The sequence below is a fragment of the Ammospiza caudacuta genome, chromosome Z (genome assembly GCF_027887145.1).
Source record: "Ammospiza caudacuta isolate bAmmCau1 chromosome Z, bAmmCau1.pri, whole genome shotgun sequence".
NCBI lineage: Eukaryota > Metazoa > Chordata > Aves > Passeriformes > Passerellidae > Ammospiza > Ammospiza caudacuta.
Window position 1 is genome coordinate 28,605,083 of NC_080632.1, and position 18,379 is coordinate 28,623,461.

Below are 18,379 nucleotides of genomic sequence, written 5' to 3' on the forward strand. Positions count from 1 at the left end.
TATCCTCAGCAAGTTTGCTGATGGCACAAACCTGAGTGGTGCAGTTGATTCGCTCAAAGGAAGGAATGCAACCCTTGGTAGATTTGAAGATGGATGATGCTTGGTAGACTTGAAGAATGGACCCATGTGAAGCTCATGAAGCTCAGCAAAGCCAAATGAGAGTTTCTGCACCTGGGTTTGAGTGCTCCCCAGTATCAGTATAGGCTGGGGGAGGAAGGGTTTAAGGGTGGGCTTGCCAAGAACTTGGAGGTGCTGGTAGATGAGACCCCCACCTCAAGAACTCCTTCAAGCTCTAGGGTCCCCAGCACAAGAAAAACATGGTCCTGCTAGAAGGAGACTGGAGGAACGGCATGAAAATTATCAGAGGGCTGGAGCACATCTCCATGAAGACAGGCTGAGAGAGTCGGTATTGTTCAGCCTGGAAAAAAAAAAAATTAGGGAGACCTTTTTGTGACCTTTTCATACTTAAGGCCTATAATGGCAATTTTTATTCCTTTTTTCCTCCCAGGATCTGTAGTGGCAGAACAAGAGGTGACAATTTTAAAGTGAAACAGGTTATATTTACATGTTCCACTCCTGGAAATTATCAAGGTTATGTTGTATGGGGGTTTTGGCAATGTGATCCAGTAAAAAAAGTCCCTGCAAAGAGCGGCATAGATTAAACTGGTTTTTAAAGGCCACTTGCAGCCCAAAATGTTATCTGATTCTAGAGATTTTTTTAATTTCTAAAGGAAGAGATAAAGTATTAAAGAGTTGTGACTGAGGAAAATTTCAATCATCATGAGAGGCTGGGGCTAAAGCAAAATGTTTAGGATTTCTTGTTACGTGTTCCTTAGTAAATACGCTTATTAAAGTAAGGAAAAAAGGTATATAGGACTAATATTATCTTAAATATATCGGAGATGTTATCTAGGTGATAGTTCATCTAAGTTTGCAATGTCCTTCTAGGGTTTATCTCTTCATTTTATTATGATCTTGTATTTAGATTATGGTAATCAACAATGTGTGGATCCCAATTATGCTATAATTTAGCTATTTGAACCTTTTCATCTTTCTCTTTTTTATTTCTTTTCTTTCTGTTTGAATGAATCTCTTAACTCATGGACTGCTACTGCAACATATACAGCATGTTCTAGAGAGGACTACTTAAATACATGAAGTTTCAAGAGGGAAATCACAGATCACAAATCATAGACACTCTGCAGTCAGAAAATTCTTTGCCTAATTTAGAGGTTGTATTCTTTATTCTTCACTGAAAGAAGTACCTCTGCTCTGAGGAATACTCAAGAACAGGATTGACTTTAGGCACTTGTTAAAGATAATAACATGGTTACAAGCTACCCTGAATAGAATTTATTTATGTGTATATAAGTGCTTTCCAGAATCAAGGCTATAGTTTTATTGCTTTGTGGCACCTTACACCTACACAGCCAGGAGTAATGTAAGTTTGTGGTCATGGCTTAACTCTCAGAATATTTTCCCACACATGTCCAATAAAAGAATCAGCTGAAAGCAAAATTGTCTTGTGACATTGACATGATTATTACTGAAGCTTTTAGCATCTGCAGTATTTTACTATTTTGCCATATTGTAATATAATGACCACTTTGTAACAGTGTAATAAAAATATGTATTATGTGTAAAATACTGTATCCACCATCACAATGATGTTTTAATGATAGCCTCCTTGGATTGGGAGGACACTCCTCGCAATCGTTACATTAAATGAATGTATTACAGATAATTCAGCTACAACAATAGTACTATAACACTAAGACTTATTCAGTGAAGTAGCTTTATTTTTTATCTACCAAATGTGAAGCAAGGTTCTGTCTTCACAAAAGATGCTTATGCTTATTAAGTTCTTTTTCATTTTACTATCACTTGGAGATTTTATGGGCTATGATTGCTCTCTCTTGGTTCTTTCTCCTTTCAATTCTAAAACATTTAGATAGTATAATTAGATAGTATTAAAATAGTATAATAAAACATTTAGATAGTATAATAGGTAAAAGTTCATACTAAATTTTGGGGGTTTATTTTTCTTTCAGGTGCTGGATTAAATAACGGCCAGTGGCATTCTGTATCCCTCTCTGTCAAAAGGAATCGGATCAGTGTAAGAGTGGACAATGATGTGACCTCGTCTGCTCATGCTTTCACACCTCTGCAGATTTATTCAGATGTTTTCTACTTTGGAGGTAAAATATCGTTGTTTGTTTATCAAAGCTATATCCAACAGTTACACATCAATTTTTCCTGACAAACCTAATCAAATGAAAATAGTTATTTAGCTTGCTTCAAGTCTTTTTGCCTAGCTTGGTTCAGGCACTGTTCTGATATTTTCAGTTTTCATTAAATTTTACCATATTGGGTAGAATAAATCACTACCTTAAATTTTTGGTCACTTTTTAGATAACTTGTATTGTGTTCTGATAATTGAATATAGTCTGGCTGGCAATCCAACAGACACACAAAGGTTTCTCTTTCTGCACACTTCTTGTTTTGCCAAATGAATATTTTACCGAGTCTTCCACTGGAATGACTTCAAGTTTTCACCTTAAGTAAATGCTTATCTTGTAAATACCCTCTTTGTACATAGACTTTTTAGTTTGTTTTGTTTTTTTTTTTAACGCAGTGATATAACTTTTCTACGTTTGATAAATATAATTTGTGCCTAAAAACTTATATGTACATATGTCTTCATTTTTCTAGGAATATCAACAGTCATCTGTCATCAAGGGATTATGTCATTAATGACATGTATTGTTATTGATAGAGTGGAGCAGATTGTTCTGTTATTCATATAATTCTTTTGGGAATGGGCTGCATAGAAGCAATGATAAACATTATCTGAGTTCATTGGTTGTTTGCCTAGTGCTTCCTCTCTTTTAAACAATAATGGTTAAATTGCTAAATTATTAATTATTTAATAATAATGATGAAATTTCTGTGAAAACTGAGAAGGTTATCTACAAAACACTAAATAAGTATGGACCCAGTCATTGTCCACAGATCACTTCCCTTGAAACAACGGCTTTTAAATAAATTTCATGTTCACAGATATGCACTTAGTACAGTACACGTGAGCATTCACGTGAATTTTCATGTCTGGCATCTACCATGTAATATTAAAAATACCCCTTGACTTGGCTAGTAGTCAGCAAAAGCAGAGAAAGATGCAAAATACTACTCTTGGGTAACCCTTCTATGTTCGTTCAGGTTCCCAGATCTCTGATGAGGTGATTTTCACCATTGCAGGGTTGATGGCACAAATGAACAGTTCAGAAGGGATGTGGGGATCTACAAAAAGAAGCATATTCAATTAAGTTGTAGAAGGACACTTCTATTCATGTTTTGCAGTGTGGAGAGGACAAATTAATTCCATACTGGAAGAAGCAACTGCATATCCGTCCCTCACATTCTCTGACCTCAGCCTTATCACTGAAATCTGCAGCTCATGCATCTCATACAAAGTTAGGGAATTCTAGAAGTGGTTTTCTGAGTTTAGAAAATTCTTTATTAAATTTTTATGTTATATGCCACTGTCAAAATCCAGACAATGCGTTTTTACTTTCTTTCCAAGTTTATATGAATATTTACCATGTTTGTGCTGTTTGTTAAAATATGAGTATCAGCCTTTCAGGGGAGATGTCCTGGGGACATGGTGATTTGTTTACTTGTTTTAATGAATACAAATTATGCAGGAAATGTGTGTGTTTAACTAGGAAAATGTGTAATAAACATGAAAATATCTTAGTGTTATGTCAGCACTATTTCTAGTCATGCCATCATCAAAGATCTCTAATCTCTCTCGGTTCTTGTAATAAAAACTAACCACAACTAGAAGAGAAAATGAGATAATTGAGTTTTGCAATAAGTAAATAATATAAATTTAATGATTAAAGGATTTTATCTTTAATATTCAGTCAACAATTGTAAGGAAACACAATTTAATTAATGTTAATGATATTTGTCTCTTCTCTAACAGAAGACAATTTTTGAAAAAGAGACACCAAGAAAAATATCTGACACACGATTTTGTAAGATAGCTATGCCAAAATTTGTAAACTTTTCCTACTTTCTCTGGCATTTATTTATTTGTTTGTTTGTTTATCTACTATTTATTTATTTAAGCTCTACTGGAAGTATTTAATTCTCAAATGAGCATTATATTTTTCACCAGAAATGACAGAATTTATGTTACCGTTCAACTGTAGAATGCTGTAAGGCATGTGGTTAAACTTGTAATTCATTTGTTTGGTTCTGAAAACTTCCTGTGCTCTTATTTTTACTTTTGCAAGTTTGCATATTTGTTGTTCTTAAAGCAACACACCAAGTAGATGAAAAACATTTGCCTTTAGAAACATGATAAGAAATTTGAACAGTTTGGCTCTTGAGCGGATTTATGAACACTCCAAGTCTATCAACTTGTAAAATTTCAGTTTTAATACTTTTTCTAATCTAAATTTTTCAAAAATATATCTATACTACTTATGTTTTTGCACACTTATTTGAATATATTTAGTAGTTTCCACTATCATTTTGCTTTCCTATATCATAAGCCTCTTCAATATCTTTACTGGACTTCAGAAGTACTCATTAGCTCTGTGGAACAGAAAAGTGTCTTAAAACTCATTGCTTTCTATTTCCTAGAATAAGAAGGTCTTCAAATGCTGTAAACCAGAATGCAGTATTGTTTGACTAAGATCAAGGGATGACCCTTGTACATCATTGCAGAAACAACATTACCCTGTGGAAGAAAGTCAAATAAAGCATTGCAGTGTAGTGTTTACCTGCCACTGGGAAAAACTGCTCAATGTACATGTTTTAAATCAAATCAGGATTAAAGCAATTTATTTATTTTTACAAATGTTTACTTATTTGGCAATCAGTGAACAAGGCATTTCAGGACCAGTAAGACGATAGATAAACCACAATATTAAATTCTTACAGAGTGTGTACATCCAGATGGTATGTAGTCTAAGCCTCAGTTCTGATCAAGTCTTAGATCAAGATGTACTGGGATATGACCACTCAAGCCATTTACATCTGCAAAGATGGAAATCTTAAAACTTCTTGGGGCACATTGTTCTGATATGGACCACTGTCAACATAAAAACACTTGTTGCTTGTGTCTTCTGCCTTATGATCCAAATATGCAGGTTTATATTTTTGTCCTTTGCCTCCTATCGCATCACCATGTACTGCTGGAAGTAGTCCTGCTCTATATTCTCTGTGCCATCTTATTTTCTCTTCTTAAGACTGAGCAGGCCCAGATCTGTCAGCCTCTCCTTATAACTGCATTCAGCTTCCAGCCATCTTGGAGGCCTCCCCTGGCCTCACTCTGGGACACTGATGTCCTTCCTCCCCTGTACTGGGGAGCCCAGAGCTACAGCACTCTCGATACGGCCTCACAAGTGCCATGTAGCAGGAAGAACCACTTCCCAAGACTTGCTGACTGTGCTCTTGGTAATACATACCAGAATGGCATTGGCCTTCCGTGCTGCAAGAGCACTTCCCCAGATCATATTCCACTTGATGGTCACTAGGATTTCAGGCCTCTCTCTGGACAGTTATCCTCCAATTTGGATTGTTGCGTGGACTTGCTTCATGTCAGATTAAAAATCTTGATCTTGTTCTTAATGGATTTCATGGCAATCCTGTCCAGGTCCCTTTGAGTTTCAGCCCCGTTCTCCGACATATTGTCCCTGTCTCTGGTTTGGTATCAGTTGCATGCTTGCTGAAAGCACATGCTGCCTCATCATCCAGGTCATTAATCAAGACATTGTAGATGTCACTACTGATCTCTAAAGAATCTTCTGCTCCCTGATCATCAGCTGGACTTTGCAGCATCAACTGCCTGCTTATCCCACCCAGATATATTGTGAATCTGGTGATAGGGACACTATAGAAAGCTGTCAAGTTTTTGCTAAAGTCATGATATGCAATGCTCAGTGCTCTCCCTTTATCTATACTGTTCATCACTTCAGCAAAGAAAATAAAGACCTCAGTCAGGCATAATTTAACCTTGAAGCTAAAGTTAGCCAGTTAACTTCCTGTCCTTTGCATGTTTAGAAATGGCTTTAAGAGGTTTTGCTCTGTGAATTTGCCAGGCACCTCAATAAGAATAACAGTCCTCTAGTTTTTTGAAGATGGGTGGAACTTTTCTTGTTCAGCATATTGCCAAGACCCTTTGAGGACTAAGATGTTAATGGATTCACAATGACAATGGCAATTGTTCAAATGGCATTGACCCGCTCCTGCAACGTCCTCAGGTACACCTTGTTCCTTTGCTGTGTTCCTTTACCACGGATACTCCATTCATTTTTTCATGCTCTGCTAGGTTATGGGAATCCTAAGGATCAGTTTTACTTCTTCCTTTCCAGTAAAAGGAAACAATTCTTCTCTAGACCCTTGTTGTTAAGTCCCCTGCCCCATGAGATATATGTATAATATCCATAATCTCATTAGCCTTCATTTTCTTACTGTTGAACCTCCTAAAATTTTTTTTGTTGTATTTCAACATCTTTGGCAAGTTTTATCCCCTCTTGGTTTCCTAAGTGCATTCCTAGACACGCAGGTTATGTCTTTGTATTCCCCTATATGTTGCATGTCCCTGCTACCACATTTTGTGTCCTTTCTTTTTGTGTTTGCACTCACTCAGGAACTCACTCAGGAGTGTTTATGTTTGCAGGCCTTATGCCACACTTGATTAACTATTTTGATACCGCTATGGACTTCTCTTTTGCTCTGAAGACCTTTTTTGTTGAAATCTCTCCAGCCCTTTTGGTCTCCAAGGCAATTTTTAATGGTATCCTCAAAACAGATCCTGAACAGAAAAATTTTGGCTCTTCTGAGGTCAAGGGTTATAATTCTGGAGTTTATTTCTCTCTCTCTTCTCTGTGGCTCATAAACTCCACAGCTTCACCTTCATGTTTGCTGCAACCAAGCCTGTCCTTGACCTTTACATTTTCAATCATCTCTTCCTTGTCCATGAGTGGCATGTTCAGTGGCAGGAGCATCTCTCCTATTTGAGTCATTGATGGTCTGCAACAAGAAGATTCAGTACTTTACAAAATATTCTTAACAGCTGACAGAGTAAAGTGACTTTAGTTAGTAACTGGTTTGGGGTTTTTTTTTTCTTATTTCACTTCAATTGTGATTTAAAACTTGTTCTGATCATGTGACTGTGTTGTAACCTAACATTCTGTTCATATCTTGATTCTACTCATTGCTTTGGAGCTTTTGTTTCGGTTATCCTTTAACGGAATTTTTAGTGATATTTTGCATATGCTTTCAAAACAGTAAGACTGCAGAGAAGTATTTCTTTTCAGTCATACAACCATGGCTTAATCAGAAGAGCTTCTGGCTAAAGTCCCCCAGTCACAAAGTTTAAAATGTGTAGAGGTTATAAAAGTTCAATTTACTTTCGGAGTATATAAAGTTTTTCAATAAAATATTTCTTTTCAGTGCCAGTTTTTATTCTTTTTTCAGGCTGTCCAAGCAGTGGAAACATTTCTGAATGTAATACCTCATTTGGTGGTTTTCAAGGATGCATGCGACATATTTCCATTGGTAACAAAGCAGTGGATATCATCTCTATTCAGCAGAACGGTTTTGGCAATTTCAGTGATCTTCAGATAGATTTATGTGGCATTACAGACAGGTGAGGAAATAATGTTTACTCATTAATTTATTTATGCCTGTGTTTTGTTTCTAATAGTGATTTGATGACAAAGAACAGAACACTGTTACAAAATAACATGCTGTTTCTTTTGTAAGAATTTAGAAATCCTGAATAAATGCAGAATATGTAGCATATAGCAAATAGGCTTCCTTTTACTGCAAATAAAATTAAATTTGAATAAAATTATTTTATGTTTCTGACAAATTTAAGTATTTTGCTTTCTTCTCAAATGAGCTGCAGACACAAATCCCCTACTGCAACCTGTAGTCCCATCCACCTTTTAATATACTATGTTTTTTACAAGTTACTGCTGTTTCCTATCTTCTACCTCTCCAGAAACAAAGTATAAAATATCCATCACAGTGAGTGAACAATTGTCTTTTAGACCACGGTCAGAACTAATCTCATAACCTGCAATTAGCATTTATCTAAAAGAATGGCTAGTTGAAGTGTCGCTCCCCAAAGGAAAGTCCCTCCCCAAAGAGGGATACATTCCCAGTAATGGAAATGCTTGAAGGACATTGCTGGACTTCAGTGTAGTGAAAGCAGAGCAGGTTGCAGAACAACACAAGCTGCTGAGAAGGGAGCAAGTGAGCAAACAAACAGTCAAAGAAGGAGAAGTTTTATTCTGTAGACTCCAGAGAATGCAGTCACAGACAGATACCCTGTTCTTAATCCCGAAGTGTTTTTCTTGGACACAGCTGAAAAGCTGTACTGAAAGGACACAGCAGACAGAGGAGAAATTATGTACTTTTGAATAATTCTCCCTCACTTTCTATATTTCTAGTCCTCATAAGGTGTCTTTTAGTTTCAAAAACTCTGTCTGTTGAATTATAAGACTTTTCAAAAGTTGTATCTTTTTCGGAAAACGCTGTAGGCAGAAATCTGCTTTAAGACAATAGCCAGTTTCAGGATCAGTCACACAACCTTACTTCTGTGACCTGCAATCCCTTCCTAGAGATAACACGGTGTACAGATATCCATGTTCTTATTTTGGAAACAGTCACTACTCCTTGTAGATGAAAGATGGAAAAAATACTAGTTATTTACCTAATTCTTCTTAAAATTTTAAGGAGAGAAAAGTCCAACATGAGGATAAAATTTCTTAAGATCAGTGATACAAAAGGAAAATAACATCTTTATGGGAGATTCGTGGTTGGTTGGTTATGTTTTCTCAAATATTTTCAGATCTTAATTTATGTCTCTTCTTCTATCTTGACCATTGTACCTTTCTTGCATTGGCTCTCAATCTAAGCAAACATTTAGTTTTCAGTTCCCATCATGCTAAGCATATGTCTTCCTGATTTATCAAAATGGAAGTTTAATCTACTCATTTTTATATTTCGTTACCCTCATTGTATTTTTTTTTTCAAAATAGACTACTTTTAAAAATCCTGTCTGATCTTGTTCTGTCTTGCTTCTGGGACTATTTCTTTCTCGTTGCTTTGCACAGTATCATTTAATTCAATATCTGCTGCTTGTAGTTTGGAACAAACTTCATGTTTCTCTTTAACAAATTAATTCTGCATCTCACCATAAATCCCAGGTGGTAAAGCACATATATTTGGCAAAATTAAAACTGCTTGCATGTTTTAAACAATATTTAATAGGTAGCTTGTATGATCCTGCGGACCATATTGTTTGAGAAAAAATGCTTCATTCCTACCATGATTTATAAATGTCTTTGAATGCCCTAAGCTAAGGAGCATTTTGTGTTCCCAGTAGTAAATATCTCCCTAAAGGTGAGCACAAACAAATCGCTTCTTTATCTTGGAGTCTTTATGCGAGTCTTTAGATCTTCAGTTCCAAATAATGAACCATGGCCCAAATTCTGGAGTTATTGACAGCTTTTTGTAATAGAAGTGATTGACACCTAAATGGAGTCCTTTTGTATTAGTTTTACGTATTTGAAGTGCATGAAAACAAATAATATTTACTCTTTGCATAGCAAACTGGATTTATATGCAATGGTAAATAAACTGAAAACAATTCTGTTTAATCCGTTCTTTACCTCACATATACACATTTAGTATATGAAGAGTGTTTTTTATGAGATTTACAATCTTCATGGAGAGATGTTTAGTTAATAATTAATTTTTCTGAATATAAATTATTAACTTTTTTTATCCATTTTATACAAACAAATGCTGTACCGTTTTCCTATTTGCAGTTTTCTCAGTTTGATAAACTTTCTCATTCCTTATCCTACTCTTCAATTGTTATGACTGTTTGCAGTCATCAATCTTTCCATGATCCCTCATTCAGCCATTTCATTTCAGGACATCCTTATATTGTTCTATTGCTCATACATCTCTTATGTGTGCAAACAATTCTCTTCATATATTTCTCCTTATTATATTTTCTCTCAGCTCCTTTATCAATATATATTGGTTTAATAACTCCTAATTAGCTATAAACCATTCACAAAATCACTTTAAAGGACACGGTGTCATTTAAATGCATTGCAATGTTAGCATATTTAGTCTCTGAGGAGAGAGTACCAGATGCGTCTGTCCTAATTATATTGAGCCCTACACAGAAACATACCATTTCCTACCAGGAGCTCTTGCCTTTTTGTCCTGCCAGCAACATACAAAAAAAATGATTGAACGGGTTTATATCTTTAAAAAGAAAAAGCCAAAAATAAAAATTATGATCACTGCACAGTTCTGAAATAGTTTTTTTCACTTTTTTGTTTGAACAAGCTGAAAAATGAAGAAATAATAGGCATAAAAAATGCAGCAGTTATTTACTTTTTAAAAAGGATATTTTAGCCATAATTTAGAATCAGGATAAAGAAATCGTATACAGAAAAAAAATATATCTAGTTAAAACTGACATAAAAAGTTCTTATCTTTCCCTTTCTTTAGCGCAGCTATATTCATATTTTGGATCAGTATTCTCCTCTCAATATTAGTTTATAGTTATTAATAGGCTGCTTCCTTGGTTTAAAATATTATATAATTTTCAGAAGCCATGCACTTAAAAGCATATTATCAAGAAATATGCGGCAAATGTTTCATTAACTGTTGCTTTTCTGGTTTTAGCAGACATAAAAATTATTTTTTATAGATTGAGTATTAGAAATACTGTTTCAAATATGAGAGTTTTTTGAGAAAATTACCTTGTTCAAAGAAAGCTGTGTCCTAAATCTTGCTTTGGGGTAGGGTTGCAGCATATAATGTAATTTACATTTACTTTGATGTAGCAAGTGGCTACTTTCTATTATACATTCCAAAGCAGACGAAGAAACTTAATGTTAAAAGATTTAAATTTATTGTTTTAAGATTTAAATTATACTTTTAACTTGTTTGCACTTTCATTAAAGTTGGTTCAAACATTATCAATTTCTTCAAAGCTTTTCATCTTGTGAAAAATATTAGGAAGATTAATTAGTAGGGACAGGGAGTTAATACAAGTAAAGGCCATATAAAACACAATTTTTAGATAATGTCTTTATCAAAAAGGCGTAGGACACAAAATGTGACTGAAATAAAAGCTGACCAGCTGTCAGTGAATGCACTGAAGGTCTTGAATGGCAGTTTTGCTAGAGATTTGTGTTTCTAATAACTGATGATTAGAAAGAGAAATAGAGTATTTACCTAAGAAATATTAGTATGTATATTTATGTAATTCTGTCAAACAAAGTAATTAAAATAATTGTAAGCCTGATGCCTAAATTTTATCTTTAGGCTCCAAAACATAATTCAATGAGACACATATCATCTGTTGACTAGTCTTAGGAACACGTTTTTTGAGTGAGAGAATAGATACAAGATTAGCTGTTTCACTGCCAAAAATGTCACAGATTGCCATGAAAATAGATGACATCTATCAGTTTACTTACTTTACCTATACTTCACCTGCTACTTCTTTTTTAATTCCCTCCTGTGAAAACCACTTATCCTTGTTTATAAACATGAAAGAAAGATAAAGTTCTTGGAGTGCCATGAGCAGTGAATGTGCAAAGACCCTGAATTATTCATAGGGCAGATGTGAAATGCTGGACTTTCTGCAATCCTAATTTAATATTCTCTTAATATTTCTTGGATGAATTAAAAGGTATTTTAAGATCCTGTGAATATTAGTGGGCATGTTGTTTTTGTTCCTTTTTTTTCCTGTGGCTAATGTCAACAGTAAAGTAATTTTACACTTTCTGTACTGTATCATGCACATAAACTCAGTGCAGTTAGAATGTTAACTAATTTCTAAGGTGAAAAGCTAGTTAATAATTGGTTAAAAGCTAGTTGATAATTAGTTGAAGTGTGCCAATCTATTTCAATGTATTTTCAGCTGCATTTATAAAAAAAGATAATTTCTTTTTTTTTCATGTAACAGTTATTTTATACTTTAGTACAGTGCTGCAGTCTTAAACACTAAGAAGTTACAGGTAAATTGTTTTTTCAGTCAACCATTGTATAGTTAGAAGAAAGTAATCAGAACTTTTCAGGATCTTAGTCATATTACCAGAGTGGAAATGGCTTTACAAGTACTTAGTTATGTTGGAACCAACATACTGAAATCTTTCTAGGATAGAAGGTAAACAGGATTTTGGAATAAGAAACCGATGTCTAGTGCTGTGGTAAGATGAATTTGCTGGTGAAACAGAAGGAAGCCTGCTGTAATGTTGCTTTGTTTATGACACATGTTATTGAAGAAATCCCGGTCATTGTAAAACTTGCCATTGAATTATCAACACATGAATCTTTATTAGTCTGTATTGAATTGTGACCAGTTGAACGCTAATAACAATTCTCTATCTTATGCCTTGTTTCTGTTCTCATAGCCTTGTTACATAATTAAGATATTTTATAAGTAAAAGGAATGCCAAGGAAGAAATTATCTTAATTTTCTTTTACTTACGTTGGCATCCTTACCAATGACATTGATGACTCCTTCACATTGCACTTTTCCAGGATTTTGCTTTTATTGCTAAGTACAATAGTAAGTGAGGAGAAAAAAGAGTGAAAATGCGCATTGTTTTTTGTTTTAGGTGTTTGCCTAATTACTGTGAACATGGTGGTGAGTGCTCACAGTCCTGGAACAGTTTCCACTGTAACTGTGCCAATACTGGTTACAAGGGAGCTACTTGTCACTATCGTAAGTATAAGGTGTTTTCTGGTTTCTGATTATGCTTTTATTTCTGATTTAATTTCTTCACCACAAAACAAAACAAAAAGACAAAGCAAACCAAAGTAAAAAACATTTGAACTTACCATTCATAAAATATTCTCAGTTATAAAAATACTCATAATTTGGTTTGAGGAAAGGCCTTGGGAACTCAAAATATAGAACAAAAAATTGATTGAACTTTTAAGTGTTTTTCTTCTACATTTTTGTATTTTATATAAGATAGCAATATCCTCTCTCATCCATGTAACTCCACTTTCTGAATCAATGCATCATTTAGAAATACAGCAAATTCATCTGTATTAATCATAATAACTAATATTTATTATTTCTGAGCCACTGGGACTACATGCATTTCCAAAGCAATCCTATGCTAAACCTCAAACACATGTTTATATAGTTTTCTAGATCAGGAAGTAGATTAGAAGAAAATAAAATAAACACATTTTGAAAGCCTAAGTAAGTGTAACTTAGGTAATTTCACAGGAGATGCTTTAATTTGGTACTGCTTTCAGCAGTAGATAAAAGAAGATAAAATAAATATAAGATAAGATAAAAGAAGATAAAATAAATATACTGGCTTTCATTGCATGCCTATAATAAGTAAAAATCCATAGGCATTTACTGGTTTGGGTTTTTTTTTTTAATACAAAAATTGCCCTAATCTCAGATAAACAATTCTATACTTACATATTGTGTATATAAAATCATTACAATCTTTTTGGCCACTTTTACAAAAAAATGTATGTCCACCTAAATGGGATTTTTTGAGAAATCACTGATTTTAGAAGACTGCCTATTTAAAAACTTGCTTGTACAAAGTCAACAATAGTCATAACTAACAATATTAAGAAAAACTATGTAAAATAGAAAATATTACAACAGTGGCTTTTGAATACCATGTGGTACCCCATTAAAACCTGATGAGCCCAGAGTGAAGATGAAGGTGATTTGATTCATTGCAATTTGAAAAGTCACAAATTGAATCATCTGTTAATTTCTATGAGGACAGAGGGAGGTGAGAGTTTCCTGATGATTAGGACTTGAGAAATGTAATAATATGAGTTACCAATTTTTTTATTGTCTAAAATAATAATGAATAACTGAAATTTTGTAATTTTTAAATTTAGCTAAAAGTATTTACTGTACAGAACCATAAAATTGCGTTTGAAAATTGCAAAAATTGTTTATTGTGGATATTTCATAGAGTAAATAAAATGAATGGTTTGTCTCTTTTTATAGTTGTTGCCATATAATGTCAGTAGCCATCAGGCAAAAAATAGAAAGATAACACTCTTTAATACAATAGCTTATTAAAAAAAAAAGTATAGCACTCATAACTACTTTTCATTATTAATCTAACAGCTCATTCCTTTTGGCGTAATTTTTTAAAGTTTTGATAACTGATAGAGTGCAGTTTAATTTTGAAATGTAAGATAAAAACATTATGACTGCTCAAAAGAAATATGATAGTTAAAGGAGAATTTAGATTAATGTGTCCAGCTGTGACATTATCATCATGTTTTCTGAGATCCAGTTATAGAGGTGGACTCATATATCTTTTTTTTCTCAGATATTTGATGTATAGGGGGTATCACAGAATTTTTTTTTTAGATCTTGACTGATACAAAGTATACATGACAGGGAACCAAGGAGCTGTCATTTTGTCTTTGCTAATTTAGTTCTTTTACTGAAATCTCTGACATGTCACTTGCTTTTCCATTTACAGTGGGAAGAAACTTAAGAAGTGTGAAAGCCAAAAAATGCTTACCTTCTGCTTTACGTTGCAACAACAGCAACAAAAATCTGATTTGGTTGAGGTAGTCAATGGGGTTTTCCTCAAAATCAGATTACCAGAGTCTAAGTAATACCCTTGGCATTCTAGGATTTTTGAGAAGTTTTTCAACCATTTACTCACCTATATTTCATGTTTTTCTCCCAGAGGTTTTGAGCTGGAAATACAGAATAAAATCCTTAAAAATGCAACATGTAATCTCCATGTTAAATAAAATATGCTTAACAATTTCTAATAAAGGCATAGCTTTGATTGCATGAATTTTTCTTAATTCTTTAGCAGACAGCACACACCCAACTTCTTTTCCCAATGTCAAGGGTCATGCACTTTTTTTTATAATTTCTTGAATAAAATGTAAAATCATGCCATTACATTTGTGATGGAATATGTTCTTTTACAGCCATCTATGAGCAATCATGTGAAGCCTATAAGCACAGAGGGAACACTTCAGGCTTTTACAATATTGATTCAGATGGAAGTGGCCCCTTGGGACCATTTCTCGTGTACTGCAATATGACAGGTGAGGTGATAAACTTCCTTAGCTTACAGCTGTGGCTGTATGCGTGCTCATTATATTGAAACACAACTTATCAAGTGAGAAGTCTCTGCAGTTTGTGAATTTAATGTAAACATGAACAACAAAATGAAGGCGACTCCTTAGCTCAGGATATTGGGCAAATAATTAGGTATAAAAATTAGAATTATAACAGGATTCAGGCTGTGAAGCTAACACAGCATTCCTGTTATGCTTTGCATAAATGGGGCATGTGTTCCATATGGAGACAATGTCATACTAGTTCATTTTTGGGGAGCAGCTTTGTTTTCACTGAAGTTGCAGCCTCTTGCGGATACTTAGGAAAATGAGAAATAAGTTATGTTTATGAGAAATTTTCTGACTTTCCCTGATAGCCTTCTGAAAAATTTTAACTTAGATCTGGCCTTTGTTGGGAGGAACATTGATGTTAAACTTCATCTTTCAAACTGCACGGTGATCTTTTGGAGAATACAAATGCAACAGTTGGTCTGCTTTTTAACAAAGCAGTTAATGTTATTTCCGTATGGTATATGGTATATTGGTAAAGGTCCTTTCAACTAAGCTTAAATTTAAATGGCTGTTTGGAATTTATTATTGCTGGATTTATGACTGTCTCCTTTACAGTTTACTTAGCTCCTTTTATTTGAAATTCTTTCCAGCCAAAATGACGGGAACATTTTATTGTTTTGTTTGACAAAAAAATACTTTTACACAGTTTTAACTGTTTAAAAGAATAGATGAATAAGCTAGATTTGAACTGGCTAGGGCTAGATATGCCCTAAGTGTTGAGAACTTGACTTAGAAACCTTATGGTAAGATTTTGATGTCGACTTGAGCACTTTTCCTAGTCTCATGGTGTCAGCTCCTGACTTTGACTTCTACAGTGAACTGTGCTTGCTCACAATAAGCACGTTTCAGATTGGCACAGGCTCTTAAAAAGAAATATTCTAGTGTCCTGTGAGACTAAAAGAGACCAAAGAATCATGGCAGAAAGATGACAATTTTTCTAAGTGGGTATAACTCTCCAAGGTACAGTGTTGCGTCTGTTTTATCCTTGTGTGTCCATGAACAGCTGTTCCTGTTTTCCTCAGTCACTCCTTATTCACCACATTAAGCAAACATCATTGATCAGTTCGTCATCTCAAGATGCATTCTGACAGGACGAATCCTCTATATTTGTTTTGTTCCCAGTTTCCTCATGACTGGTATTCCCTTTTCCCACCAGAGGCAGGAAAGGCAGATGCCCACATTTCTTACTGCACTGCCTTGTCTTTGACATTTATGGGGCTCTGTTTTCAGGCAGCTGGGAGGGAGGTGCCATTTCCTGAATTTATTCTTGGAGGGCAGTTTCAGAATCAAAAGCCTGCAGTCCACATTGTCAATTAAAATGCTACAAACTTTGCTGTTAGCTGTTTTTTGTGTAATTTTGTGAGTGTGACAATGAGTTGAATATCCAAACTCTTTGTCTTAATTTTTATGTTCAGTGTAATGTTTAGATGTATTCGTGTCTGTATGTGTATCCATCTACCAAAAAAACCCACAACTATAGAAAACAGTTCCCAAAACAAAGGAACCAAAATTTAAATTTGTTTTTCTAGCTATCTGGTTTTTGACAGTCTAATTACATCCTTAATAAAATTTTATGATTAGATGAAAAATATTTTGTTTAGATTTTCTGACTATTACCTATCTCTAAGTGACCATCATTCTTTCCTCTTCATGGATATTTTTATATGATCTGCCCTATATGGCCTATAGGCAGCTGATGATATAAAATACAGGTCTAGTAGTTAGAATACTATTGTTAGAATGTCTGAAATATAATGGCAATACTAAAATTTAGGAAAAAAAATTACCTTTTTTTTCTTTTTTTTTTTTTTATTAGCTGGCCATAAATATGCAAGAATACAGTGACCATGAATCTGAATTTGACTGTCCCAGATGGGCTTTAACTGAAGCCTTCTCACCCCTACCTTGAAAGGGGTTTTGGTCAGGAGAGGCAGAGTTACAGGTTTTGAAAGGGGGAGTTGAAACAGAATAAGCTCATTTTTAACCTATTCACCAGTGAAGGATCTTGGCAAAAATACAAAAAAGAAGAATGATATGAGCCTTCACCATGATTACTATTTAATTTTAGGTAGCAGTAATAATTCACCTTTGTGTAATCTTAGTTTTACAGTAAACTCAGTATATGCAAAAAACTTCTGCTTCTATGTATTAAAGAAAAGGCCTATAGGCCTTTTTATCATACTGAATAAATCAGTTCAAGCTATAAGGATGTATTTAATGTAGGTAGATGCTAGGATAGAGTTAGTGTTATTTTATGCAGTATTTAAGCCTAGGGAGAGTGGTTTTTTCTTCTAATCTTTCATTGCAATTTACCAAGTAAACAATATTTTATTTCTGATACAAATATTTGGGTGTCATCAGATATTCTTTCCCTATTGAATAATCCTAACTAGCTGAATATCTGTTACAGTCATGGCACAATGATCTACCTATGAATAGAAACAATGAAAAATTGTTTTCATTTTTGCTAAATGATTTATGTCTGTTTCATGGGCTCCAACGGGCTTTCTGTGATCAGAGAAGTTATCCTGAAGTTTGGCTGATTTCATCATTCATGCTCTTTCCCTTACTAACTTGCACAATGCTCTGATTCTTTATTACTTTTCACATGTGTTTGGAAAGATGCAACGTGGACGATTGTACAGCATAACAGCACCAACCTAACCAGGGTTAAAAGTGCTAATCGAGAGAACCCACACACTGTGTTTTTCAAGTATTCTGCCACCCTAGACCAGCTTCAGGCTGCAATAAACCTTGCAGACCACTGTGAACAGGAGCTTGCTTACTACTGCAAAAAGTCAAGGCTTTTAGATAAGTCAGGTAAGTAAAGCAGACAAACCTTATTATGTTGCATCATGCTTTTATTTTGCTAGCTACTAAAGTTATTTATTTCTAACAAGACTATGGCTTTTTGCTACTGTGGAGTTTGAACTACTTCAAATATTAAGTTCTCAGATTTCTGTAAATTGCCAAGAGATATTTGAACCAGGAAAATGCAAATGTTGATTTATAATGATTTTCTTTCAGAGAATTAAATTCACAAGTTAATTTCTCTCATAAGACTTTTAAATTAACAGAGATTGTGAATAAGATCCCATCTTATTTAGTCTTCCAAGAACTTTTTAATTTTAAAGAAGGAATTAAATTGTTACTGAGGAAATAT

At 34.2% G+C, this 18,379-nt stretch overlaps 1 protein-coding gene across 2 annotated transcripts in view; it reads left to right on the top strand.

Annotated features, from left to right (window-relative positions):
* Nucleotides 1–18,379, top strand: part of CNTNAP4 (contactin associated protein family member 4) — a 203,242-nt gene that overhangs the window by 147,489 nt on the left and 37,374 nt on the right. For both annotated transcript variants that reach the window (XM_058823339.1, XM_058823340.1), the window contains 5 exons: nucleotides 2,052–2,198; nucleotides 7,495–7,666; nucleotides 12,681–12,787; nucleotides 15,013–15,132; nucleotides 17,839–18,036. In XM_058823339.1, the coding sequence (XP_058679322.1) occupies nucleotides 2,052–2,198; nucleotides 7,495–7,666; nucleotides 12,681–12,787; nucleotides 15,013–15,132; nucleotides 17,839–18,036 (744 nt within the window). The remainder of the gene's footprint in view (nucleotides 1–2,051; nucleotides 2,199–7,494; nucleotides 7,667–12,680; nucleotides 12,788–15,012; nucleotides 15,133–17,838; nucleotides 18,037–18,379) is intronic.